At 39.4% G+C, this 27,617-nt stretch overlaps 2 protein-coding genes across 5 annotated transcripts; one reads left to right on the top strand and one right to left on the bottom strand.

The window, feature by feature from the left end:
- The first annotated feature begins 531 nt into the window (after positions 1-531).
- tesca (tescalcin a) lies at positions 532-8,672 on the top strand. 3 transcript variants are annotated; one of them, XM_026321962.2, is made up of 8 exons: positions 532-723; positions 1,962-2,031; positions 2,515-2,595; positions 4,756-4,895; positions 6,170-6,231; positions 8,214-8,321; positions 8,403-8,450; positions 8,533-8,672. In XM_026321962.2, the coding sequence occupies exons 1-8, from the start codon at positions 663-665 to the stop codon at positions 8,623-8,625; spliced, it is 663 nt and encodes a 220-aa protein (XP_026177747.1). In that variant the 5' UTR covers positions 532-662; the 3' UTR covers positions 8,626-8,672. The 3 variants fall into 3 exon arrangements, with proteins under 3 accessions (XP_026177747.1, XP_026177748.1, XP_033181273.1); XM_026321963.2 differs by lacking the exon at positions 8,214-8,321; XM_033325382.1 differs by having other exon boundaries at positions 8,214-8,450.
- On the bottom strand, positions 6,854-27,553 carry fbxw8 (F-box and WD repeat domain containing 8). 2 transcript variants are annotated; one of them, XM_026321930.2, is made up of 12 exons: positions 26,930-27,553; positions 26,740-26,844; positions 25,910-26,074; positions 25,510-25,598; positions 22,901-23,058; positions 22,380-22,576; positions 21,713-21,931; positions 16,086-16,213; positions 11,201-11,374; positions 9,529-9,645; positions 8,976-9,163; positions 6,854-8,668 (listed from the first exon to the last, which is right to left on the bottom strand). In XM_026321930.2, the coding sequence occupies exons 1-11, from the start codon at positions 27,410-27,412 to the stop codon at positions 8,998-9,000; spliced, it is 2,001 nt and encodes a 666-aa protein (XP_026177715.1). In that variant the 5' UTR covers positions 27,413-27,553; the 3' UTR covers positions 6,854-8,668; positions 8,976-8,997. The 2 variants fall into 2 exon arrangements, with proteins under 2 accessions (XP_026177715.1, XP_033181271.1); XM_033325380.1 differs by having other exon boundaries at positions 6,854-9,163.
- Positions 27,554-27,617: the final 64 nt, after the last annotated feature.

The raw sequence follows: 27,617 nt of genomic DNA, 5'->3' as shown, positions 1-27,617 counted from the left end.
ACCAAGGAATGTCCCTTTATCCAGAGCTCACTAACCCTTCAACATACCTCCCTGCGTCCAGCACCAGTCAAACAAGCCCCAGACATAGAGCCTAACCCCGGTTACAGTGCCACAGAAAAGACTATCAAGAAAATAGTTTTTCTTTTAAATTCCATCTTTTAAACCAGGATAATGCACTTATGAAAGTTTAACTTTCACATTTCTAGATTATCGTTTTTTTCCCTGTATGTTTTGTTTCTGTATATTTACAAGTAAAACACGTAGGCTTTCTTGGCTCGCCAGTATTGAGTCCTTACTGAAAAAAAACAAGAGAAATCTATATGGATACCACAGTTGAAACAGAAACGACTTCTCTAAGCTTTGAGCAAACAAACAAAACAATAAAGCCTTTCAAGTTTTATAAGTTTCTATGTGATTTATTTGACTGAACTAAAATGAACACGTTAATTGCTTATTATTGTCATGATAAGAAACAGGTTGACCGCCGGGCATGCATCTATAGGCTGCATGGATTTAGGACCTTGAGGGTGCCAGATGCTGCCAATACGCCAGCACCACACTACAGTTGATCTGCTGATAGCAGCGCGATAACGCAGCTGCACAGAAAAGTTGAGCCAGTCAAACCAGGTTATGCGCCTCGACGCTCCGGTGGAACCATAGCAATGGGAGCCTCGCAGACGCATTCCGAGCACAAGTACCAGGACCTGATGTCTAAAACAGGGTGTAAGTAGGAAAAACATGCCACTGGGAACATTTATATTAGAAATTATACTACTGTTGTTTCAGTGTACATCGGTGTGTATGTTCAGGCGTTTACTTTTAAGAGGAAAACGTGTGGTGGTTCGTTCAGGGGGGAAAAAAGTACTAAACAACATGTAGATCAGTGACCGATCAGTAATGTGAAGTATGTAAATCACCACCCGCTCAACAAAGAAATGCTGAGAGTTGGCTTCAACCGGTAGTCGTTTATTTGTGTTGATTCCTGCTTCACAGACTAATTAGCAGAATGTATAAGCCTACGTGCTATAGGCTGGTCCAGCTGCTGTTAAACGCTTTATCTAACGTCGTAAATTCAGATAGAGGACGGAAACGCCCAGTAAAGTAAATAAACAGAAATCAGGCAGAAATAACGTAAGTGTGTAGATCTATTATTAGCAAGTGCAGAATCCTGATGTGGAAGCTTTGCCTGCAGTGGCATGCACAGCCTGGGTAAGAGACATAAACTTTACATACCAAACGCAGCCCAACTCTGCTGACACTGTATGAATTCACCTTTGCCCAGTTTCTTGAAGGTGTGGCTTTGGACCTATTTCTTTTTGGGCTCAGAGGGAGATTTTTATGAACCTATATGTCCTGGACACTCTGAAATCCTATTCCCCAAACAGCTATTGAACATAAATTCTGTTGTTGTGATGTAACTAATTTAACAGTATATTTATAGTCCCCTGTGTATTAGATACACCTCTTACATACCACCCACTGTGACCAACACACCAGAAGCTGTTTTCAGTGCATATTCTCCATGCTGCACTCTGCAGGAGTTGCTACTGCAGGTCAAAAGAAACTTAAGTGTTTACTGAAACCAAACTCGTCTTGATATGGGACCAGGCAGAGACAGATTGTTTAAATCTTGCACTGTGTAGCCTCTAGTTCACCCAGTGAGTTAATGATTGAAGGGCTCATTTGAAATGGCACAGAAAGGCAACCCTGGCAGCTGCACCAGATCTGCTTCATAAAAATAGGTCTTTAAGAATAATAATGATGTAGTTATTAATATTACAGCTAAAAGAAAACACTGATAAACAATGGTAATACTTCTCTTAGTAAAAATGATCATTTGATTAGTATTGTTTAATTGTATGTTGGACATCTCTAGCCAACAATTGTTGATGTGTTGATGACTGTGGAGTAATGGGTGTATCATTCATGTACAGTTCATTTGCTTGTCTGTTTCTTTTCAGTTTCATTGGAGCAGATCAAAAACCTTCATAATAGATTCAAACAGCTGAGTGGAAACAACGAAACAATAAGGTAAAATGTAACAAAAAATCAAAACTGGCTATGCTGCAAAGCCACACTAGTCAGATGCGTGCCTGGAAATGCTACCTGCATGTTGGCTGCAGGGATTTATTCTGAGTATTTCTGCTATCTCTGGCATAGACACAAGCAACATATGGTGACATATGCAGACTGAACTAATGCAAATGCAGCCACATTAGACAAATACAAAATGTCAATACATCATGCACACAGAGCTGGCACTGTACACACTAAATTTATGTGCAAACATAGAAACACAACTGACAAAATGGCATTCTGGTAGATCACATGTTCCTTCCCCTGTGAAAACAAACAGGGAACAAATGTGCATAACTAGTGAGAACTGACAGTTTACATTCAGACAGATTAGTTCCATGAATACTTGTCCCTTTTTAAAAATGTATTTAAAAATTATGCTGGCACTGTTAGTAGTATCTGTTCTATGATAATTAACTTTCTCTTGTCGCACTGCAGTAGAGAAAACTTGGACAGCGTACCGGGACTTGCCTACAATCCAATCAGAAAGCAAATAATTGAAGCTTTCTTCGATAAAAGGTAGGTACAGTCAAATCACAGCATAATCTTTGTTCTCTTTTTGGCTAATGGCCATTTCAGTTAATTTGATTAGCACTATCATGATATTCAAGATATAGTCAAACCACTTTCATAACAAAAGCCTAATAACTGTATATGATTCATCAAAAATAATTCTTCTAACATTTATCAAAGGTCAGTTTGTTTAAGCAATCTTGCTTGGTAAATATTAAATTATTGATACCAGCCACTGTCTGTTGTCAACATTAATTCTTTTCTGTCCATAGGTGCATATATATGTGCTTAAAAGTAGTAGCAAGAACATTCGCTTCACATAGGCTGTTTGTGTGTTGTTACGTTGCTTGTGCCAGCAGCCTCACAGCTTAGCTTAGCACAAACACTGGAAACAAGAGGAACAGTTACACTACCCAACTTGTCTTTTGGTTTTCATGCAAGCCGAGCTCAGTCCTAGTGGTGCACTGTGTGCTAATCCTACATTAATTAGTGAGCTTAAAACTGTAGGTGTTGGTTGGTGTCAGACTAGTCCCTTAAAATATTAGTCTCATTTAATTACATTACTTACACACCTAAGGCTTAAGAGATTTGTATCCACACCCACTGAATATGTGCAGTGACTCACCATTATGAAAGGCTTTGATTAGCTAATGGACAGTCTTAAAGTGCATTAACCTTAGGAATTTTTGCAGTGGTTTACTCAGTCTTGAGCAGGTTTTCAACAGGTGGTGCGCAGCACCCTGGTGGTCAGTGAAGGCATTGGTGGTGAACTTTTAGAGAAAGATTTAGGTGGATGACTACCAACATAAAATGTATAACACTCACAAAAAACGCCTAGTGCAGTACTTTAAGCCTGCCAAACACAATCACTCATACAGTCACAACTGATTGATAGATTAAAATTTACAGCATGTCACTGATGTCTCCCTTTCTAAAAAGATAAAGCATTTTTATTTTTATTAACTACATAGTTATCTTAAATGTACCAACAGTCACTTTATGTTAGCTTAAGAGTATGAATGATTTACTCATTTTAATGTATTTTAAATTAAACATGTTCATAACAGTAATATATTGTTGGTTGGTATTAGTACTTTTTTTTTATTAAAACCACCAAGAGCAGCATAGCCCCCCCCCCCCCCTTACGTCATAAACGGCGACAGAAAAACAGTGGGTGAGTCTAAAGCTAAGCTAATTTATACCTGTCAACTCTCCCGTTTTTCACCATTCTGTCTCAGTTTAAATATTTTCCCGTATTTCTCCCGTATCCTTATCTTTCTATAAAAAAAGCGCAATCACCCACATAAAAACGCTAGCTTAGTTAGTAAACTAACGTTAGCTAAAGTTTACACCGTTGGCCAAAGTAACGTCACAGTGAGATACATCGCTCGCCGACGCTGGCGACGAAGCTTCTCCTTTTCTACTAAAATAATATAGTTAAATCAAGAAAAATAAAATAAAATAAAAAAATTCCATCATTAGCGAATAATTTAACACAGCTGTGAAGGTTGCTAGGCAACAGAAGCGGAGCTTCGCGACTCAGTGGTGGGGGCGGGAACAGTTGGTGACGCAACCAGGAAGTCTTCCGTAGACTAGTCCGTCTCATTTCGGCTTTTAAAACGTTTCACATATTGCCACCCTTCTATTCTTCTAGTCTATGCCCCTGTCTGCCTCCCCAAGAAAAAACAAAATCCTTGAACCGCCCCTGCACAGAAGTCTGTCATTTCCTAACTACTATTTGAACTGCCTGACTGCCCCAGACAGTACGGTGGCAGGTTGGTAATGGCTGCTCTTGAATGTTCAGTACTATACATCTGTTAAGTTAAATAACAAAGCCAGTCAGTTCAGGGTGGTAGAAAATAACTGGCACTCAACAAGATGATTGATAAGGCAGACTTCATTTTTCATCTAAAAGAATTTCAGGTGCAGTTTGTGAAAGCAAAATGTGTGAGGTAATCCACTAACTGGAGAAAACAAATCAATTCTTCATTGTTTCACTGCTATAAAAAGGCACTTGACATTTTAAAACCAGCACTTCCACATATTTGCCTGCATTGGTTAAACTGGACTATTTACGGCTTGAGAAAATACTGGTGTTGGTGTTTTTAAAAAGCCACATTGATTCAAGTGATAACGAAAAGTTACTTTATGTGCTCTGTGACCCAGGAACCAGCATGAGAATGAGGTGGGCTCCTTTGAGGAGATTGGCTTTGAGCAATTCATCATGGTCATGTCCCACTTCCGCCCTCCAAGTCTGAAGACAACACTGGAGGAGAAGGAAGCTATGAGAAAAGAAAAGCTTTGCTGTAAGTAACTTTCTTTGATTTATTGTAATAACTCTACATGTGCAGCTGTCTAGGAATTATTGTTTCCTGTGATATGTCTTAATACCAGGAAAAAGTACTCTACCCCTCCTAGACAACAAATCGGTCTGAATATCAATGTCTTAGCTGCTTGTGGGAGCACTGGAATCCTTAGTGCCTGTCAGCTATGACTTTGGAGAGGTTTATAGGTATTGATGACCTGGCTGCAATGTGGCCAGATCAGTAGCTTCACAACTGCAACTATCACAAGTACAAAGGGTTCTGGTTTGACAAATTTTTCTGGACCCGACATATTTTTCAGGACAAGCCAGGACCCAAATTCAGGCCCATATATTTTTATATCGTTAGTTTATTGTCACTTTGTATTCTGGGAAGATGTGTTGTTTATGTTTTTGGTAAATCTAATTCCCTCAATCTGCCTTTTGGCAATTAAACAAAAGTGATTGTGAATATACATATTTTCTAAACTAATAATTTTATGGCCTTAAGAAGATCACGGTGTTATTTTCTTGTGTAGAAGGTATTGTGTCAAGGACTTGCCTAAGGGCCTTCTTAATGTGACTAGATATAGAACTGACATTGTGCACATTTGTGTTTACTGAAATTAAAGCAAAGTTCTGTTTCCATTGTTCTAGGTTAGATATATTTTGGGTATGATCTTATCTGATCATCATGATGTATAACACTGTAGATAGTTGAAGGGCATGAGACATGTTTTGTTTTGTTTTTTTTGTTTGTTTTTTTTCTTCTTTTCTCTCCCATTAATCATCACACAGCTTTACCTTTAGAGAGGCTTAGGAGTGAGAATGTAAGTTAGGTTAGTTCAATCTTTTGCAATCATTAATTTTTAAAACATTGCCCCGAAAAATGTTTTATTATGCTCTTGTGCTTTTGGAAAACACTGTGGCACAGAACTCTAAAGCACAAGGATTTTAATACAGCACAACAGTGTCTCCTACTATATTTGAAAACTGAAGGTTAGCCCTGCTTGGCTTTACACATTTATGTGATTTGTGCGTCTAACTTGTGCCCTACTGTGTCAGAGTATCTATTTCACAAATATTTGGTTTGACTGTCTTTAATTTAGGATAAGTGCAAATTAAGGCAGCTCTCCCTGCGTTCACAGTAATACATTTTAATCTCAGGGACCTTCAGGGAAACAAAAGATGAGGCAATTTAACATTAAAGCTAATATTCTGATGGAAATGCCCTGAGAAATGAGAGTAATTACTCAATTCTTTATCCTTTCTTTTAAGTTCTGTTCAACATGCATGACACAGACAATGATGGCATCATCACTCTGGAGGAGTACAGGAAGGTAAGACCACACCTTTTTTATAGATTACAGGTCTTTTTACATAACCAGTTGGAAGTTAGGGATTACTCCCATTTTTTAAAATGTTTATTTTCATTTAGGCATTTTAAGTGTAGCAATTCATCTTAACTTATACATAATGGTAAACTACCAGAGGAAAAAATAAATGCATAAATTAAAATACTGAAATTAAGGTATTACATTTCAGATATTAAATTTCAGGTGCTGGCTTACTTGCATCTTTTCTAAAGCACATCAATTGATTGAGTGAAACACAATTTCCAGTTTTTCTCTCTATAGCAATAGAAAAGAATCATCTTATGGGGAAGTCTGCAATAGTGCTATTATTTATTCCAATAATATTTGATCTCTGTAGTAAGGATGCCATGAGTATGTAAGGCTGTTACAAACACAGGGTTAAACCAAAATATTCCATGGTGATTTCTGTAATCTACACATTTTTGTGTTATTCTTTAATTGCAGAGTACATTGAGACAGTAAATTAAACTGTTTTATAACAGCTGGAAAATTGACGTGACTGGTAGAGTACACCTTTAAATGTTGTATTATACCATTTGAAATATTTATTCATTTAAAATCACAAAGGAAGTAAATTGTCAATTAGTTTAAATTTAGACTATATATTTTTATTTTTTTTCACATATAATTACAAAAAATATATACAGCAATCAACAACAGAAAAACAGAAATCAGTGTGCAGGGAGAGAAAAAGATTTCCTAGTGGGCTTCTCCAATAAAACAATGTAAATACAAAATGAAACGGAAATTTACAGTTCAAAACATAGAATTATACAGGGGGACTTTACCTGTAAATCTAATTTTGTAATCCTGTATGTTTCTGCATCAAAACTCTTTGACAGATTTGCACATGCAGTTTTTGACTTACAAACATATTTTCAGTGGTGAGAAAAAAAAATTATAATTTGAACGGACATGTTTACAGATTTGGACAGTTTTGTGAGCAGAGCTTCATAAATGAATCACACAAGTCAGATGCTTAACTTCCAACCAATCAGCATCTTCAGAGCTGCTACGAATCACACAATTGGCTATGATTACACAGTAAGCCCATATTGCACAGCTCATATCACAAGCCCACCACATTTAATTTTACCTGTTAAGATGAACCTTTAATAGTCTCAGAATGTAGAAATTTTCAACATTACAGCGGCAAGATTTCTTGGGTTTATAGAGATTAACACATCAGGTGTTGAAGTGACTCTTTTACTTGTTTGTGTGAAGTCAGTTGTGAGTTCTGCATCATTAGTTCATAGCAGCTGATGACTGTTATATGCTGGACAGAACAATATAGCCAATTGCCTGGGCTGCAGCAGCTCCAAAAGATGCTGATAAGTCAAAAGTTTACTGTCCTCCCATCTCCTTGTACAAACTGTTTGATTCTCTTACAAAGCTCTGCCTGCTATACTTGACCAAAAATCAGGAAAATGCACACAGATGCTTGCAGATGTGAAAATGAGTTTGTAAGCCTGAGCAAACCTGTGAAAAGGACTTTGCAGGCAGACACTTAAATGTAAACAGGTACAAAACTTTACAGGTAAAAACTTCTGTTCCAGGCACACATGATTAGCTTCAGGTTGCCACATCCTAAAATGCAACAAAGCTATACAACAAGTAAATATTCTTACCTGTATATTTTGGTAGTGAAATTAAACTTAACTCTTCTGTTTGTAGTGTGACCATGGAAATGGAAAAATCCTTTAAAAGTACTATGAAGTTGTATGTTAGGACATCTTGTTTTAAAAAGAACATCTAGTTAAACTAGAATTGTTTCCAATTGAAAGAGAAAGCTGCAGTAGAACAGAGTGGAGACATTTCAGTTTTAATTTTAAATGCAATTTGATTTGATGAAGGAGGTGGAGACATAAGTTGCCTCATGTGACTTAAAGATTGATGCTGTTTAAACCCCTGTGAGGATTTAAAAACTGTTAACATTCTCATCCAAGGTAGTAGAGGAGCTTCTGTCAAAGAGTGGAGCCATGGGGCAGGAGGTTGCCAGAGAGATAGCAGATGCTGCCATGTTGGAAGTGGCAAGCACAAATGTGCCCCACATGGTAATGGAGTCTAGTAGAACTAGTGTTACAGTAAATCCTCACAGTCACATATCTGCAACTAATTCCTTTGTTTGGTTTCAGGCCCCACATGAGTTTTATGAAGGAATAACATTTGAGCACTTTGAACAGGTTTGCATTTTTCTTACTTTACAAGTCACAATAATGAGACTGAAATTCTTCACTTATGTTTACATTTTGTTATTGCCCACAGATTTTAAAAGGGCTTGAAATGGAGTCCAGGATGTACATACGCTTTTTGGATGTAGACACCACAACAATGCACTGTGGGAAATCGACTGCCTAAATGAGTTGTCCTTGTAAAGAAATGTTCTTGTTGCTGCTGTTTCCTGCAGAATGGTAATGTTTTTGAAAAGTAAAATAATTACTTATAATTGTACAGTATATTGGATTCATAAAGTACATTTTTATATAAATTTACAACACTGGCCGCTGCAGTTTAACGTTTGACTAGAATGTACCTTGATAGTTCTTTAATATGTACAATGTATAATACATGTATAATGTACATGCAAATGCTAATTTTTTGAAAAACTTGAATTGACTTGTATGATAAAGGAAAACTAATTAAATAAAAGGATACAGTTTGGAGAATCAAACTGAAAGGGTAAAGGTTTCAATTGTCCATTCACTCACACTGAAGCCCAGGTGCAGTCTGTCAGTAGGATGGATGGAAGCCAGACAGTCTGTCATAAGGCACCGCCAGGCTGATGTTGTAGTTGTAGCCATAAGACCCTGTGTAGTCTGACCTGCATATGGGCAGGATGTGATCCTTTAACAGTGCGTCCTCAGAGAAGCTGTAATGGCAGATGACTCCCCTGTGTCTGAGGGAACAAAAACATTCTTTCAGCAATAACATTCACTTTTTTGGTAAATTGTTCAAATTGCCTGCTTGACAAAGGCATAAAACAGAAAATTTGAAACAAGTGGTGTATCTGATGAAGAAAAAAAATGCAGCTCTATCTGAAAAAAAATTAAGGTAAGGTACATAGTTTGATATAGCCTGTTAGCTTAGTTTAGCGTAAAAACTGGAAATTGAGAATAGAGGTTACATATTTACTGTTAGGAAATGCTTTACTTTTATAAAATGTAAGGTATTGTAAAGTGTGTAGTTGTGAGAAATGAGAGGCAGATGTACAGTTGGAATCTAGAATAAAAATAAGAGCAGTGTGGGAGGGAGATGAGTGACCTGCGGTGAGCTGTAAGATCATCGTCTGTGATACAGGCCCCCCGTGGCGACTTGTCATCAGGGATGTTAGCTGTTACCAGGGTGCTGCTGTTGAAGCATACATGTCTGACAGGATGCCTGTAAGAAAGATAAGAGATTTATAACAATACACACACTGTTGTCTTCAATCTTTAACCTGTGTATGGTGGTCTTTTTGCGCAAATGTTTATTGGGACCTGATCTACACAGTACCTAACCCATGATCCAGATGAGCCATAATTTTCTCTTAGTATACAGGGAAAAAGCACAAATTCAAATGTTCAATTTTAAAATCACGTGGTGTGATACTAAAACTGGCTCCAAAATACATTTACATGGACAGCAATAATCCGACTACTGGCCTTATTCCGAGTAAAACAATATTCTGATTAAGGTCTTTACATGTGTTATACTCATGTTCCCGTTTTACGTTATAGAGCATAGACCGATTAATGACACAGGTCTCTCGGCCTACGCCTGCGTTTTTTAACTGAGGCTTCAAGTGCAGCTAGGCTTATTTACTTGTCATGCAAAACGTGCACATAGACGTTTGTCTATGGTGTCTTCTCCAACAACGGGCATATTCTGTAGTTTTATTCAGCTACTTTATGGCACCACGATAAACACGGAGGTACTTACGGTGGCCGACAAGGGTAAACGCGCTGCAACTGCCTAACGCTGCAAATACCAAAAACACATGCAAGAGAGGAGCATCATGCAGCATATTCATGGTACGGAAGTGCGCCAGGGCTCTAGGGGGACCCCGAACTGACGGATGCTATAAAACAAAGTTTGACTAACTTTTAGAGAGGCGACAAAAAAAGGTACGTTTTCCGTTTATTTCTTATTTTAAACACTTGGCTGTCATCTTTTACAGTATTATAAAAGTACAGTATTGTAGGGGTCGCCCTAGACACCTGGTGCATTCATGTGACGGAAGTGAATATGCTGCATTTCTCTTGCAAATGTGTTTGTGGTATTTGCAGCGTTTGGCTGTTGCGGCGCGTTTGCCCTTGTCGGCCACCGTAGATAATGGATGAAAGCATAAATGTATAAAATATGATGATGATGGCTGTGTGCGAATGTCCATTCTAGTCCATACCCCTCAATGATTATGATTATTAATTATGATCATTTATGATAATTAATTATGATTATTATTATCCCTCATTATTTAACAATTTCGGACACTACTTTTTTCTGTCGCCGATTATAACGTAGCACGGGCCGCCGGTGCATGTAAACCTCATTTCCTGTTTCAAACTCATTTTTATTATTTTAATAATTTAGTGGTAAAAATTAATTTGTCTCATACCGAATGTTTTCTTAAAAGGTAACTTTTAAAGTTAAGTAAAATAGTTTAACCATCTAGTACAATCTTAAATCTAACTATATTTATAACTTTCGGCTTTTCCGCCAGTTTTTCATCCACGCAATGCATGACGGTCTATCAAGCCCGTCTAGTGACCATCGTTGCTAACTACTTTTTACAATGCATTGTGGGAAATTTTGAGGGAACTACTTTTCAGTTTCCAGCGACTTAAGATGACTTAAGAGAGGAATTGACCTCCATAAGCACAGTTCTAATCTTTGAAAAATGTTAAATGTTGCCGTTAGCTTAAACATTATCTCAGTAGAGGAAAGAAAATCCCACCTGTTGTGCATCTCCCACAGCTTAGCTCCCATCCTCATTTCCCACACGCACACCAATCCCTCGCCTCCGCCGCTCACAATCTTCCAGTCGTCCGTCTGCACCGAGGTGACTCCCAGGTGATGGGCGTACAGGGATGCTACAGAGGAGCCAGATCGCAGGTCAAAGACCCTCACCCTGAAACACACCAGAGAAACAACAAATGATATAGTTGCTGGGAAGTTGTTTGGTCAAACTGATGTATTATGTCTTTATAGGAAAGAGGTTGTTTTTTGTAGCACTATATTGAGGTAACTAGGTGTTTTTTGCACTATGTTTTATATTTTTATATAATTTTAAGTAGTTATCTGACACTTTAGAGTGACAGAGTGCATGCAATAGAAAAATAAGTGAAGTGAATACAATAGCATCAGTCATTTCCACTGAAGCATGGTAACTGTGGATTTCATTTCCTGCTAACAGAGGGGGAGGCTTCATACCAAGAGAGCACAAGAGAGTGCAGTTTGTCAAAGCGGTCATTCATTTACAGAAAACAAAACACTTTTCAACAAGAAACTGAAGATGAATACAAACTGAAGCAGATGTTTCACTGCAGAATTGCGGCTTTTACCAACTTTTAATATTACCTGCTACTGAACAGCATGTATACACCTGAAACACTAAATAAAAATGAACAAAAGAAAAAAAGCTAATAAAAATAGAAGCAAATAGCTCATGTGGCCTTACTGTGGCTAAACAAATTATTCAAACCCCTGTCTAAATGAAAATGACTAATAGTCTTACATCACCTCTCCACAACACTGAGCCGATTTAAGGATTTTACTGATTACATTTAAAACACTGATTCACTCTCAGTCTAAACACTTGGACTTTGATGAATTATTTCTCTTGTTTGAATGACAGCTGGTCTTTTTTTGCCTTTTATAATTACTATAATTAAGAGTTTTTCTAGTATTAAAAACTATATTATTATTTTTTATCTTTTTTTAGGCAATAAGAGCAGGATTTTTGCTTGCTGTGTTTCATGAGCAACACAAGCCCTGGGGACCTTCAGCTCCATCTGTTGTCATTGTGGCTTTATTGCAGCTGAAAGCATCCAGAACATGACTCCATCCAGACTCAACCTTCTTCCAAGACTTCATTACCATAATCAGATTCACTTTGGGGAATCAGACAGATTTCATTTCCGCTTCCAAAACTTTTTAAGAGAATCTGAGTTAAATGGCTAAATGGGCACTGCGGATTTGTTGACTGCAGTTAGTTGTGCCTGTTTAGTGGCATTACGTTATTGCAGCACACGTTTCAACAATAAGGACTGAACATTATTGGCAGACCACAGGGAACCATAAATCTAACGTTGGAGGCTGCTCTGTCTTTAGTGAGCTGTCAGTGGCCAGACTCCTCTTCATTAATCAAGGGGCGCTCTGCCTAGTAAGAGAAATGTGGGAGAGGCCTGGACAACTCTGAACAGTTATAGTCCTAAAGCTAGACAGGGCATTAATCATCACTGGTTAATTTTAATGCAAACCTGTGATTTTGCTGAATCCAAGATCTCTTGTTTGACATTCTATGCAAATGGATAGAATGCATATTGGCGGCTACAGTGCACTGTGACAATATTACTGAACTGTGTTAAAGTTGTCCTGCTCTGCAGACAATGAAGTTACAGCCTTACATTACCTGTATCCTTTTCTCTTTCACAATCAGGACACAAACAAGAAATGATAAACCAAGTTTGACAACTGTTGTAGAAACAGTGATGGTGATTGTTTTTAAAACATTTAGATGACTGAAAAACAATCATTTAGTTTTTCTTGATTTGCAAGAGTTTGCAAAGATCTAAAGGCTGAAAATATGTATTACATTACATACAGTGGGTACGGAAAGTATTCAGACCCCTTTAAATTTTTCACTCTTTGTGTCATTGCAGCCATTTGCCAAAATCAAAAAAGTTCATTTTATTTCTCATTAATGTACACTCAGCACCCCATCTTGACAGAAAAAACCAGAAATGTAGAAATTTTTGCAAATTTATTAAAAAAGAAAAACAAATATCACATGGTCATAAGTATTCAGACCCTTTGCAGTGACACTCATATTTAACTCACATCACATCCATTTCTTCTGATCCTCCTTGAGATGGTTCTGCTCCTTCATTGGAGTCCAGCTGTGTTTGATTAAACTGATTGGACTTGATTAGGAAAGGCACACACCTGTCTATATAAGACCTTACAGCTCACAGTGCATGTCAGAGCAAAGGAGAATCATGAGGTCGAAGGAACTGCCCAAGGAGCTCAGAGACAGAATTGTGGCAAGGCACAGATCTGGCCAAGGTTACAAAAGAATTTCTGCAGCACTCAAGGTTCCTAAGAGCACAGTGGCCTCCATAATCCTCAAATGGAAAAAGTTTGGGACGACCAGAACTCTTCCTAGACCTGGCCGTCCAGCCAAACTGAGCAATCGAGGGAGAAGAGCCTTGGTGAGAGAGGTAAAGAAGAACCCAAAGATCACTGTGGCTGAGCTCCAGAGATGCAGTAGGGAGATGGGAGAAAGTTCCACAAAGTCAACTATAACTGCAGCCCTCCACCAGTCGGGGCTTTATGGCAGAGTGGCCCGACGGAAGCCTCTCCTCAGTGCAAGACACATGAAAGCCTGCATAGAGTTTGCCAAAAAACACATGAAGGACTCCCAGACTATGACAAATAAGATTCTCTGGTCTGATGAGACCAAGATTGAACTTTTTGGCGTTAATTCTAAGCGGTATGTGTGGAGAAAACCAGGCACTGCTCATCACCTGCCCAATACAATCCCTACAGTGAAACATGGTGGTGGGAGCATCATGTTGTGGGGGTGTTTTTCAGCTGCAGGGACAGGACGACTGGTTGCAATTGAAGGAAAGATGAACGCGGCCAAGTACAGAGATATCCTGGAAGAAAACCTCTCCCAGAGTGCTCAGGACCTCAGACTGGGCCGAAGGTTCACCTTTCAACAGGACAATGACCCTAAGCACACAGCTAAAATAACAAAGGAGTGGCTTCGGAACAACTCTGTGACCGTTCTTGACTGGCCCAGCCAGAGCCCTGACCTAAACCCAATTGATCATCTCTGGAGAGACCTGAAAATGGCTGTCCACCAACGTTCACCATCCAACCTGACAGAACTGGAGAGGATCTGCAAGGAAGAATGGCAGAGGATCCCCAAATCCAGGTGTGAAAAACTTGTTGCATCATTCCCAAGAAGACTCATGGCTGTACTAGCTCAAAAGGGTGCTTCTACTCAATACTGAGCACAGGGTCTGAATACTTATGACCATGTGATATTTCAGTTTTTCTTTTTTAATAAATTTGCAAAAATTTCTACATTTCTGGTTTTTTCTGTCAAGATGGGGTGCTGAGTGTACATTAATGAGAAATAAAATGAACTTTTTTGATTATGGCAAATGGCTGCAATGACACAAAGAGTGAAAAATTTAAAGGGGTCTGAATACTTTCCGTACCCACTGTACTATACAGGATTGTTTTATGACCAAAGCAAGCAGCAGTGCTTTGAGGTAAATGCTAACTAACGCGCTCATAATGACGATATAACTCAAGTGCAGTTCTGCATAGTGATACGGGACCAAGCTAGCAAAGTATGGCAGTCATTCTTCTATCTCTTACTGTATCAAGTTTTGCTCCTTGCCCATATCTGTCCTGTTTAAACAGATCTAGCTTTCTTCTAGACAGCCCTTATCTGGAGCCCTCATTTGCTCCCTGGTTATAAAAAAAAACAAACAAAAAAAAAAAAATACAGAGGGACAAAACTCATTTGGACAAAAAGAAGGGATGCATTAGGGTTTGGCCTGAAGCCACCCTGTCGGAGGGCCAAGATCGCCCACTGTCCCTCACTCTCCCCTATTTCCATTTGTCACTGCATCAGCTGGGGCCAAAGTGGAAGAGCCAAGCTGGTGCATGTGAACAACACTACACATGTATCAGAAAGTAAAGACCCTACCAATGCTCTGGCAAAAAAAAAAAAAACGGCCATTTGAATTCTTCATTTATATGCTCCTGTTGAATTATTTCTACCAGAATCAAAACAATGCTGAGCATTTTCATTTAGCACTTGCCAGAACATCTTTTGAGTATTTTTTTTGTCTTTGTACCATTGCTAGGAGTCATAACTATTAACAAGAGGGGAAAAAACAGAGCCTACACAATATGATGTGGTCGGTCTTTCTCTTTAAGCCAACTACTTAACAGCCAGATGGATTTGGTGCTGAATAGAAACAGTGGGGGCAGCTCTGGATGAACATGTGCCAGGGATTTTTTCTTTCCTGCCAGCTCATGTACGGCGACACCCGCTAACTAGTGCAGAATAGATGAGAATGGCTCTTTTATGTGTCCTTTCCTCATCTGGAGAGCCAGGGTAGCAATGTGGCAAGTAAGCGTACATGCCTAGATGTGAGCATTGTCGCTGGATGAAGTCAAGACAGCCAGATTTTTTTCTTCTATATGATTCCACGTAATGAAAGGGGACAGAAATGTTTAATTGAATACAAAGAGCAAAACAGCTCACTTCTAAGTGGTTCAGACCTCTGTCTTCCTTGTTCAATAAGCTGTTAAAAGCTTTGTTTTTCAAGGTAACAGAGGCACTGGGAATGTAAGTAATGCACAGTCTGAATAGAGTCTTGTATTTTCGCACATTTTCTTAACACCTGTTCTCCAATGCAAGTAGCCTCAGTTTTCCAGCCTCTTTCATTAGGCACTCCTTTATGAAAACCATTTAACAGGGTCTCCCTACAGCTAAAGCGATGTTTAAATAACCTGAAATGTGCCATTATTGAGAAATTCAGACCTTGATCTTTGTTTATTCTCCATGTGTGTGAAAGTGTTTAAGTGTGTCCTACCTCCTGTCTTTGTTTCCACACACCAGCAGGTGAGGAGGACTGTATCTCAGGTTGATACAGGTAAAATCTCCTGGTGAGTTACCAACATAAACCACCGGTTTGCCTGTTTCTAGACTGTAGATATGGATCTGGAAAGAAAGAACACATGAATTATTTGAATTAAATCTCCTACCACCAAATGTAGAAGTGTGGAAGTACGAAATGCTGATTATCAGGTTAAAGAGCTGAACCTAAGTTTCTGAGAGTGTTTCCTTCGATACTTTGACAATACAGGCCGTCAACTGTATCAGACAACAACACTGCACACTGAAATACAACTGAACAGTATTGGATACAAGGCAATAATAAACTGCACAATAGACAAATAACTAACTGCAGTGATGCATTGCCAGTTAATTAAAAGCATATCAGCACTTAAGCAGCTTAGCCAGGGGGAGAAAAATCAACCTAAGGGCAAACTTCAGCAGAGATGCACACTGTTTCCTCTGGCTCAATGGCTGCTGCAAACTTTTTTCACTTTTTTCATACAAGTTACAATGATGTCATCGGGAGCTGGCCTAATTGCTCAATTAGCGGGTGGTGTTTTCTCATCCAAATGAGAGAGAACAAACAGGATAACCGCCAGGCAAAATTGTCTTTGAATAATTAAAACGCTAAAGAAATTAAACCAAGGAGGGCAGGAGAGAAAAGGGGAGAGCCAGAAGGTAAGGACAGAGAAGGAAAAACAGAAACCAAGAGAAGGCAAGAGAGAGAGACAAGGAGGCACTGCAACAAAGATAAAATTTAAAGGAGGGAAAAAAGAGACATGATGTAAGCCTTGGGGAGGTGCCAGCAGTTTTTGTGTGTCCCTTATTTGGTCCAAGCAGAGCTTTAATTGTGCACCACCCCGGAGCGAAGCCCAAATCACACCGGACTTTGAAATGACAGCTTGATAGGATTTGGACAGAGGAAGAGAGGGGGGCGAGCTGAGAAAGAGGGAGGAGGGGGATACAGAAATGAGGATCAGCCTGCTGGTCTCGATGAATCATTAGAGTCTCGTGAAGATATTTATATAAAGTATCTGCCCACCTCATCCACCAAAATTAAGAAATGATCCTGAGGGAGGCAAACGAGCTGTTTTGAGATTACATTGGGGGCTGTTTAGAGACTGTAGCAATATGTTTTGATGAAGAATAATCATGAGCATGACTATAAAGGAGTTGTTAGGTTAATGCACTCTCTGGAGCTCCAATGAGGCTTGCAGACAAAGGAAAGTCTAATGGTAGCCTGTACTGGGATGTTAATGTGATTACTCTCTTTGCTTTTAAGAGACAAGCCATTTGGCAATTGTTGCAGCACTCCTGAGAAAACCTTTTGTATTACCAGTGGCTGTATTATTGGACAAAGTGCAGAATTTGGTTTGGTTTTTAATTAATCTTTAATGTCATATCATAGACCAGGAAGGGGGAACCACACACCATGAGGGACCAGCTGTCTGCAGGTTTAATGCCCCCTCAAGCAAAGGGGAGAAACTCACCAATGTTTGAACTCCTGGATGAAAACCTGCAGACTGTTCCTCTCCATCGCCCGTGACCCCACATACCACCCACATATAAAACAAAAATGGATTCAGAGCTACATTTGGTTTAAACACTATGCGGACAAATAGAGATTAGCACATTGGACCAGGTGCATGATGATGGCAGGTTTGGGGTTTCATGTCATTTGGCATTTCCAACTCATCCCACAAAGCAGAGCTGAGTCTCAAACCTTGTTCATTTACAGCAAACCACTGAACTTACTGTTACTACTTGTACAGATAGTCTCTAGGTTTCATAAAGCACTTGCTGACCCTGGTACTTCCTAATATGAATTTCTGCTACATAAACACACATATTTTTACTACTGTATAAAAGTTTGTATGCAGTTAGGTTTGGATTATCGTGGACAAACAAGAAATCAGTAAAGGAACAAATATAACCACAAACAGCAATTCCACTGTGACCTTTGGCTCATTGGTAGTTTGAGTTATAACTATTTAAAGACAGGCTGAATAAATAAACAAAGCAGCCATCACAGTGTCATCCACTGAGGTAACTCTCCCTCAAAAGCACATGCTCTTATTTTAACTTCCTGAATAACAAAGTTGATGTGTTTAATGTGTTGAGCACAGGAGAGTGCTGCATTCTGAATAGGAGGCAGTATTTAGGTTGGTATGTGTCTATCTATGTAGTTACCCAGCCCCAGTAAAGCAATATTTATTCAGCTTAGTCCACTGGTACATCCCTCAGCTGCCAAGCAGGGGAATAGTCACATAGTGGTTGGTTCCCTACCCTCACACTGACAGTACACACTAGATAGTATGTTCCCCTGTGGTTACATCCCTGGCAGCTTCATAGTCACACTGATTTATCCACAAATAATAAATTCTAACTATAGCAATGGCTGCTGTTAGGCTTTGCATCTATTGTGTGCTGTGGCGATGTGTATTTCTGACAAGTGGTAAGAAGGGCAGAATGTAAAAGGCTAGGGCCAAAACCATGTAAATATTATATATTTAAATAATACCTCTTGCTTTGTAAACTGGCTGACTAAAATGAATGCAAGCCTTTAAACAAGCGCATGCTATTATGCTCACATGACAGAGCCTTCTCACTGCAACAGTCAAAAGAGATCTCACTAATTTAGTTGCTAAACATTGAATGGTAAAACCCCAAAGTTACCCTGTGACCTAATGTTCAAATTTCCAGTAATTATTCATTCATACAGCAAATTCAACCCATATCTACAGTTACCAAATCTGATGTAGCATCTTACATCATTTAACAACCTCACATCTCCCACAGCATCCACCTGTAAGCCCTGAATCAACATTTACATATTAGGATGAGCACAACTTGTTATATATATTTGATGGTCAAATGTTTTTAAATTTACTGGTACAGGAATTGAGTGACTGAAGAAAAAAAATCTTGTAAATTACCCTGTTGGATTGAAATCTTGACCCTGATTGTTGGTAATACCTACATTTGTCTGTCCATATAAGACCCATGTACATACATCCAACCAGCGCTTTGACCCTGAGTCAATGAGTAGACGACTGATTTTGTGACAGCACTTATGCTCTGTGGTAGAGCCACTGCAGTGACTGGACAGTTTGCCAGGGGAGACGCCAGCTTGTGCTGAATGCCCAGCCATGAGCTGGGTGGCTGCCTGGGTGCCCCCAGTCCACTGGCAAGGAGGAGGAGAGTAGTAATGAGGATCTGGAGACTGGCTTTGACCACCCACCCACACACACACACACCCACACACACACACACACACACACACACACACACCCACACACCCACACACACACACACACACACACACACACACACACACACACACACTGACAACATCAACAAAGATGGGGAAGGCTAGAAGACAAAGCTACAAGCTGTGTGATAACACAGCACCAAGACAGAAGCTTCTTTATCATCAACACAAAGCGGCTTTTGTACAAAACTGTAACAAAACTGCAGCAAACTCCACAATAGCGACTAACGTTAACATAAACATGACAATGTAATTGAGTTCATCTGTGTCAAAATGCTGCAAATGAAAATGTTTCACTCCTCTGTGGGGAAAGAAGGTGTGAGATGCCAGCGCCATGCATTTTGACAGATTTTAATGAAGCATATGTTTTATTACTAAAGTCTGTATAAAAATGCCTAGCATCACTAACATGCACAACCAATTCATTCCTTGGCTTCCTTGCAGTATGAAATTGCCATTAAAAGTGTGACAAAAGTGATAGACAGGCTAATTAAATTTGTAAAATATTTTAATTACTGTGACAGGTATGCTAATTGTGAAGTGGCATAATTAAGATGGGCGTCTGGGCTACATTCATTATGGAAACCTGAAAGTTTAAAAGAAGAAGTTTTAAAAGACTTTCTGTGCTTCTAATTGTTTCAGCTCAAAATGAATATAATAAATCAAATGAATAACATTTTTGCTTCAGGAATTACTGTATTCCAATGACATAACTCAATTTGGGAATCTTCACTGACCTGATATTTTTCACTTTCTTTTGTTTGTTTTTTTTTCCTGTGTGCTTGAAACTCAAAACCAGATGTGTTTGGACTACTTGTTTCTTCCTAGTGACATGGCTGTTATTAGGCTTGTTCCTCATTGCTACACTCCCCTTGGTCCACTATGTGGTGCTTTTGTGCTGCCACTGAATCTGTGCTATATTATATATATATAAACTGTGCTTTTCTAAAAAGGGGGTGATGTCAGTGTGGCAGCTTTGCCAAAAACTGCTGCACAAACACACACACACACACATACACAGCTTGCATGTGTAGCACTTGCTGTTTTAAAGCTACCACTTGTCCAGCTTCTACAGCCACAAACATGGTTTTTGAATCTTTGATAACATCTCTTATCTGGTAACACTTACAAAAATTATCTTGATGAAGTGAACTTGTGGCATACTGACTACTGCATAGCTGCTTCCTGCTCCCAACAGAATAACTTGCCTCATGTTTCTTTGCACTTTCTAAGTATAGGCTTAAGAGTCAATTAGCTGAAAGTGGTCCTTAGAAACACAATATTATTAGAAGCAAACAGACATAGCTCAGGGATCAACACTTGATTAAAGTACACTTAAAGAGTGCAGTAATTAGGGCCCAACGAGGTCTAGTCACTATTTCTACTATAGACTATTCCCTATGGGGGCATTGCATTCATTTCTAAGGGGATCTAAAAGATCTATGGGGACACGGTAATAGTGATCGCACTGCCAGGGGACATGAGATGTATATGTAGAGAACAATCTTTGTTTTTAATGCATCCAAAATTTAAACCAGTTAAATGTATATAGCAAACTTTTAATATATAAAAGGAAAAGAGTATACACCACATCTGAAAGAGAGGAGGCATCTTTTCTCTAAAAGAGTTTCATTCATTTATGGAAAGGCAGGAAATATGAGTATTTCTGCTATAAGCCAGTAATGAAACTGATAATGGCCTAATGCCAAAATTAGGCCATTATCCCTGAAGTCCTCAATGCTTTTCCCTCAATTAATTGTTTTTCTAAAATAAAACATGCATCATTTCATTTAAGCAAACCAAATTATTTATCTTGTCCAATTTTCTGTTTTTCAGTATGCACCTGTTGAGAGCATGAGTGACCTTGTTAACTCTATTGGAAACCTTTTATTTCAATTAGTACGATCTGGGAAGCATTTTTTTGTATACTAAATCTAAAATCTAGAGTTCTGAAGCTTTGCCATCTACTTAGTCACAACTCAAGGTTTTGTAAGGTTCACTTGTCTTTCACAGACATTTCAGTTCCAAATAGCACAAAAGAGGACTTGATACAGCTCCATAAAACCCATTAACATAAAAACACAGGCTTGTTATTCTATATATGTAACAGTGTTCTTCACTGCTGCTGGTGGCAGCATTTATAGTTTAAATAACAGGTTTTTTGCTTGATTTGTATGCGTCTTTGGGTCATGTAAAAGGTGTTTCATCTACAGTGTTATTATTAATAGTAATAGGGTAGAAGTAGCAGTTTTTGTACAAATGCACATGACAATAAAACTGCTTTATTGTTAATGTGCGTGTTTATGTGTGTTCAGAGGAACAAAGCCTACCTTATTGCCTCCATCATGCATGGCCCAGCCAGTGCGCTTCACCCCAAAGGCAACATTGGAGTCGGAGGCATCCAGGCAAGTAACAGGATGGGCGTAGACTGAGTGCAGTGTCCGTGGCTCATCTTCTTGTGGGTCCAGCAGGTACACAGCCTCTCCAGCAGCCAGAGCTGCCAGCGGACTCTGCTGCCTCCTGCCTGGCACCAAAACCAGGCTCTCCACCTGCCATACAGACAGGGAAGAGGCAATGTTTACTTTATTGATACTACAGCAATCTGCACAGTGCTATACCCCATTTCACTCTGTTATGCATTCCTGATTTCCAAAATATCACATCCGAAATGTATTTTGGAAAAGTATAAATGGGGTTATTTATATTATTCTAAGAAATGCTTAATAATTTCTATACATTTCTACAATTTATTATAGTTTTTAGCTATAAAAGTGATCAACTCAATGATTAATCACTTCAGCATTAGTTGAACTTTCCTGCCAAAAACCGTAATATCACAACATAAGGAATAATCCAAGGGTGTCCAATGTTCCCATCGTTATTTCACATAAAAAAAGATGAAAATCACAAGAAGAAAAGATGTGAAGCCGTATTAATTAGCACAATAACTCAATAATGACGCATTTCATGCACGAGGCATCAGACTGTCTGGTTTACAATCTTGGGTAGCTGAGCGTGGCAGAGCATCCTCCAGTAACCGCGATCATCGGCACAATCGAGCCGAATGTCACACCCAGCAGCGGAGCCCAGGACGGGGCTGTCGGGGCTCAGGGCCAGGGCCTGGATTCTCCCTGGGCTCTGGTAGTGGTGGATGGGCTCTCCACCTGTCTCTGTGCTCCACAGGTCCACACAGCCTATACACAAGAGAATGACACAGTCCTTTAATAGCTTAGTAACTGATTTTACCCTACACAGACTGCCAAGTCGGGCATAAGTTACAGTTCGGCAGGGTGTTTCGCTAATTCAGAGCTGTAGAAGCTACAAGTGCATCTAACCAGCTCAGCAACTCACATATAGCCTGATTTTACAGACTAGAGATAAACATTTTCAGTTTGCTGCTTTAAAACCTATGGAGTTTTCAAAAGATATAATGGATAGATTGATGACAATAACAGTGTCTTATTATTATCAAGAAAAGCCAACAGTCCACCCTTGTATAAACACACAGACACACTTACCATCTTCAAAAGCAGCCGCAGCCACTGAGCTGTTGACCTGAACGTGACTAGCATGTGGTCTGGGGTCTGTGTTGGCTGACAGGCTGTTAGTTTTCAGGTACGAGGCTGGTGAGTCCCAGTGCAGCGTATCCCACAGCCTCACATCTCCAGAAGTGTACCTGAGATACACATAACCACATCAAGTTGAACTTCATGCATGCAACTCAAACATTTAGCTTTATACAAAAAGACTGGTGAGTGTAATGGCAGAACTGTTGCCCATTTTCCATCCCAGGCTGAGAATCTGTCTCTTCAAGAATACCTGACGTCACCCTCTCACCACTGAATCATTTCCCCTCTCACACTTTCTCCTTTACTCACTCGGACTTGTTATGTTTTCTAAAATCTTTGTTACGTGATCTTTGGAGGATTTTGAGGTGTTGTTTGGGTGGAACAATGCTGAACATTTCACCCCAAACCATTGGACCACACTGCTAATAAGGACACTGATGTGCAGCAGGAAGAGAAAACTTTATGGATGACCCCAGGTTGCAGTGGTTTTTCTAGCTGTTTTTAATGTACCACTCAAAGGTTATGTACCTTTTTAAATGAACATATCAGATAAACTCTAGTACCTTGGCACTGGTTCTGTTGATTTTTAAAAGGAGTATAATTAAATGTTAAATTAGCAAACAGATTAACAGATAAATTGCCTGAAACCAGCGGAAACTTCAAACATACACATCAAATGGCAGTGCTCCTTCAACTTAGACAGGCTGTGCCTTAAATCTGGTAGCTGCATGTTTTGAACTGAAACCTAACGAAAGGAATGAAAATAATCTGCTAATTAAGTGATAATAGACATAACTGTTAGATGTAGCCCTGTACATCAGACAAAGATAAGGCTTAGAACAACATGATTCACTCACTGGCCTGTCACTTTTCTCAAAATTGTACTATACTAGAATTAGCAGTAAAAAGTGAAGAGAAGAGACTCTTAACAAAATCCAGCCAGTGATTCAGAGTGTGCAGTGTAGAGGTCAACAGAGGCAAACTTCCCAGTGACTGTTGTACAATAAACTATAAATGTCTCCCAACTTTTTGAGCTAATGACTTAAAATACCAAATGCAGCCCTCTCCTTAAGTCACATTTTATCCAGCAGCCTGGAATGTGACCATTTTCTGTTCTGTTACAATTTAATCTCATACAACTTCACCTTAGTGCCTCCTTTATCTCCCCTCCACAAGCAAAAGTAGAAGTCACACTGCCCTCACACTCAACAGGCTTCTGTTCTGTTCTGAACCCCCCTCCTCCTTTTCCTCTCCTTTGCTCTTTGTTCGAGTCAGTGAGCTCTCACTTCAGGAGACGACAAACTGCCAGTGCTACCACCTCCACAAATATCATCATGTCTGAGCAAGCATCCGCCTGGCAGCCAGAGTGTGTGACACAGTGAAACAGAGTGTGACAGAGGGTGTACATGTATGTGGCCATATGTGTGTGTGTCTGTCTGACTGGCATCACAGGGTTTGCCAGGAGGTAAACAATAGGAACACATTTTTACTTAACCGGTACATTATCTGAATTATGAACAGGATAATAATGCCACATTTCATACACGCATTTGGTCTACACTTATATATACAGAAAACTTTGCACAGATTACTACAATCTTCATGCAAGTCTCATGCAGATTTGGCATTTATGCCAGTGTGTGACTCCAAAAGTTTCTGGGTTAATGAGACAATGTTGCCTGTTATCTTTTAAGCACCAAATGTCATTCCACTGGTTTCTAATAAGATTTTGTGGATGCAGTTAAATCATTCTTGATTACTCTTAACTGCTATTGATTATTTTTTAGTTAAACAAATTGAAGTACTTTCACTTAGCTAAATTACCCTTTAAGAAACAATAATGGGGAATGTATTGATGTGAATTTGTTAATAGCTACAACATAAAACAATGAAGTACATTTTTCTTGTCTAGACGGATTTGGTACTGTGAGTCCTACATCTGCTAACCTGAAAAGATACAAACAATCCCCAGTGAAAGACACTAGCACTGAGGGGAATCTAATCACATCACTCCCTGGAGGTGCTGTACAATCTATCACTGCCTCAGCACAGTTATATTACAGTGAGTTTAGTTAGGTCTAGCTGAGCTGCAATCGAATACTAACTAACGTCAGTAGAAGTGTCATTGCCAGGAGTACAAAATTATGGGTAAATCTGATCAGTAATGACTTCCACAAGGTATAGATTTTTACTCCTGTTGTAGGGCGCAATGGTCATTTATTCACTGTGAAATGTCTGACATCTCAACTAATTCTGGGCTTCAAGATGCCAACATTCTTCTCCAGAAATATCAAAACAGTTTATGTAAAGATGTTTAAAGTGGTGTTTATAACCAAGTGAGTTGTTCTGACCCCTGACCATGTTCACAAACACTGCTCAATTATCATCAGACATACTTTATTTTTCACTTTAACTATATGCATTACTTTAACAGGTTGAGACTTCAAATAAAAGACTCTGTATCGAACGCTATAGACTGTAGAATATCATAAAAAACATTTAATATTAACACGCATCAGATGAAGAAGTGAGGAGCATGCTGGGTACTTGAAACTCACCCAGCCAAGACAAAGTTGTCACAAGAGCTGACATCACACAACACCTTCCCCAGCTCAAACTGCAGCTGGCTGATGGATCCCACTCGATTCTAAACAGAAAATATTACTTGGCTGAAAACTGTGTCCAATATTTTGCAATGCCATTATGCTACTACTGGCAAATTTGTCATTTGTCTGAAGAAGAGAGTTTTGTTAGTCTTTCTTCCAAAAAGAAGAACTTGCCCATCAATGCTTACAATTACATTCAAATCTCATTGTGAAAAATGTTTATTGTACATAATGAGAGACCTACTGTACTTGGTGCACTGGTATTTCGTGAGGTATCTAAGATCAATTCTTCACTAATGTCACCTGTATCTTCACCAATTTAAGGCACTGTATAAAGTGAACAGTTGCCTACCTTCCAGTTGGAGCACACCGTTCTGGCTGAGTTCCTGCAGTCTCTCAACGTACTCTTCCAGCAGAGGGAATCGGACACACTGGCATCCTGGTGATAACCCTCCCTTGTGCACATCTTGAACCACAGAACACAGTCCTCTGCAAGGACTCTCCATGCCCTGCTCACCTGGGAGGAGATTGGACAGTGTGACTGTGGATTGAGTCAGCATACATTAGATACTTGCATCATTTAATTTGTCAGTGCTTAATGAGCCTGGGTGGCTGCCAAAGGGATTTAGTGATACATATGCTGCAAGTAGGCCAAATAAAATGTAATTGAAGTCACCTTAAGAAACACTGCATGCTTAGGGAAATGCAAAGTTATGAAAATGTAAGTTTTAACTACCAAGAACTGTAAAACCTGATACCAGAAAGCTGCAGTGATTACTTTATAGGTAACAAATAACAAAAAGGCAAAAAAAGAATAAATGTTTAGTAAATGTTTTGTTTTTATTGCAGAAGCACATGCTTATTGATTTTTCTGAGTTATGATTTGAACAAAAAGACTTACTGTCAGCTAGACAAACCACCAGATCATTACTGTGACTCTAGACATTTTAAAACCATACCTAAACCATACCTTCATTTTTCTCTGTTGTCTTAACCATGTTGACAGTCCTCTGATTTATTTCGAAAATTCCATGGGCTCTAAAGCTAAAGCAGCTGTTTTAAAAAGCTGTGGCGGCAGGGACTCTGAATGTCTGCAGTTGCCTGCTTTTGCCCAACCCTTTCTTCAGATTATCATTAAAGTGCGAAGCTCTTTCCAGCATTAATATTACTTCAGCAGCTTACCTGGGCACATCTGCCGAGCTCAGTACAGTCGAGATACTGGAAGATCTTCAAGGCTAACTCATATGGCAACTCAATATCAAAGAAGGGAATGTCATTGACTTCATTCTGCGAAATAAAAAGTTAGGAATATTATTATATATTGAGCTGACCCAGGTCAAGCACCACCACATCACCATCATTATCCTCATACCAGATCCTGAATGAGCTGATCCAGCAGTTTCCCCTCTTTCTTGGCCTTTCTCTGAGGCTGCAGCTGCTGTAGAGAAGCACTGCGCACACTGCTCATGCACTGATACTGTCTCTTCCTCCTGGTCCTTTCCTCCTGAATCCGCTCCATCAGGGGACTGGTCCTCCCATCCAGCAAACTGCGTGCAATGGACACATACTCCGGCTGATCTTCGGACTCTGCCGCAGCTTCTCCTGCTCCCCCTGCTCCTCTTCCACGAACCTGTTCTTCCTCGTCAGTGCAACCATGTTCTTCTTGTTTTGGAGGACTGCCGTTGTTGTGGTTTTTTAAGTCTTCAAAGTAGCTAGTTTTCAAGTCCCTCTGTCCTGACTGTCCAGGAACATCCCACGAATGGGAGGGAGAACAAATAAGTCGCAGCTGCTCTTTTTTACTTGTTAATTCTTGTTTCCAGCGCTCCCTGAACGCAGCAAGTTCGTCCGCGGCCATTTTTCTCTATCATCGTTGACAAAAATATGTTTACACTGTATCAGAAAGCGGTGTTGTGTTCACTTAATAGTTACACAGACCAGTTATTGGAAGCCATTGCTGAGCAGCGACGCAAAACAAGAACAGGCCTATGTCCTTCCCTATAAACAGTCCGTAGAGGGACAGCGCCCTGTTATACAAAGTTCCGCTAGTTTTTAATTCCGCA

The sequence above is a fragment of the Mastacembelus armatus genome, chromosome 9 (genome assembly GCF_900324485.2).
Source record: "Mastacembelus armatus chromosome 9, fMasArm1.2, whole genome shotgun sequence".
Taxonomy (NCBI): domain Eukaryota; kingdom Metazoa; phylum Chordata; class Actinopteri; order Synbranchiformes; family Mastacembelidae; genus Mastacembelus; species Mastacembelus armatus.
Note: the sequence above shows the minus strand (reverse complement) of the source record. Positions and strands in the feature narration are given on the sequence as shown.

Excerpts from the sequence above, each read along its gene's own strand:
- fbxw8 (XM_033325380.1), bottom strand. The coding sequence starts at position 27,412 with ATGGCCGCGGACGAACTTGCTGCGTTCAGGGAGCGCTGGAAACAAGAA. Across the intron at positions 26,075-26,739 it reads AGCTCGGCAGATGTGCCCAG|GTGAGCAGGGCATGGAGAGT; the intron begins GTAAGCTGCTGA and ends ATCTCCTCCCAG. Across the intron at positions 23,059-25,509 it reads GACAACTTTGTCTTGGCTGG|GTACACTTCTGGAGATGTGA; the intron begins GTGAGTTTCAAG and ends TGTGTATCTCAG.
- tesca (XM_033325382.1), top strand. The coding sequence starts at position 663 with ATGGGAGCCTCGCAGACGCATTCCGAGCACAAGTACCAGGACCTGATG. Across the intron at positions 2,032-2,514 it reads GGAAACAACGAAACAATAAG|TAGAGAAAACTTGGACAGCG; the intron begins GTAAAATGTAAC and ends GTCGCACTGCAG. Across the intron at positions 6,232-8,213 it reads CTCTGGAGGAGTACAGGAAG|GTAGTAGAGGAGCTTCTGTC; the intron begins GTAAGACCACAC and ends TTCTCATCCAAG.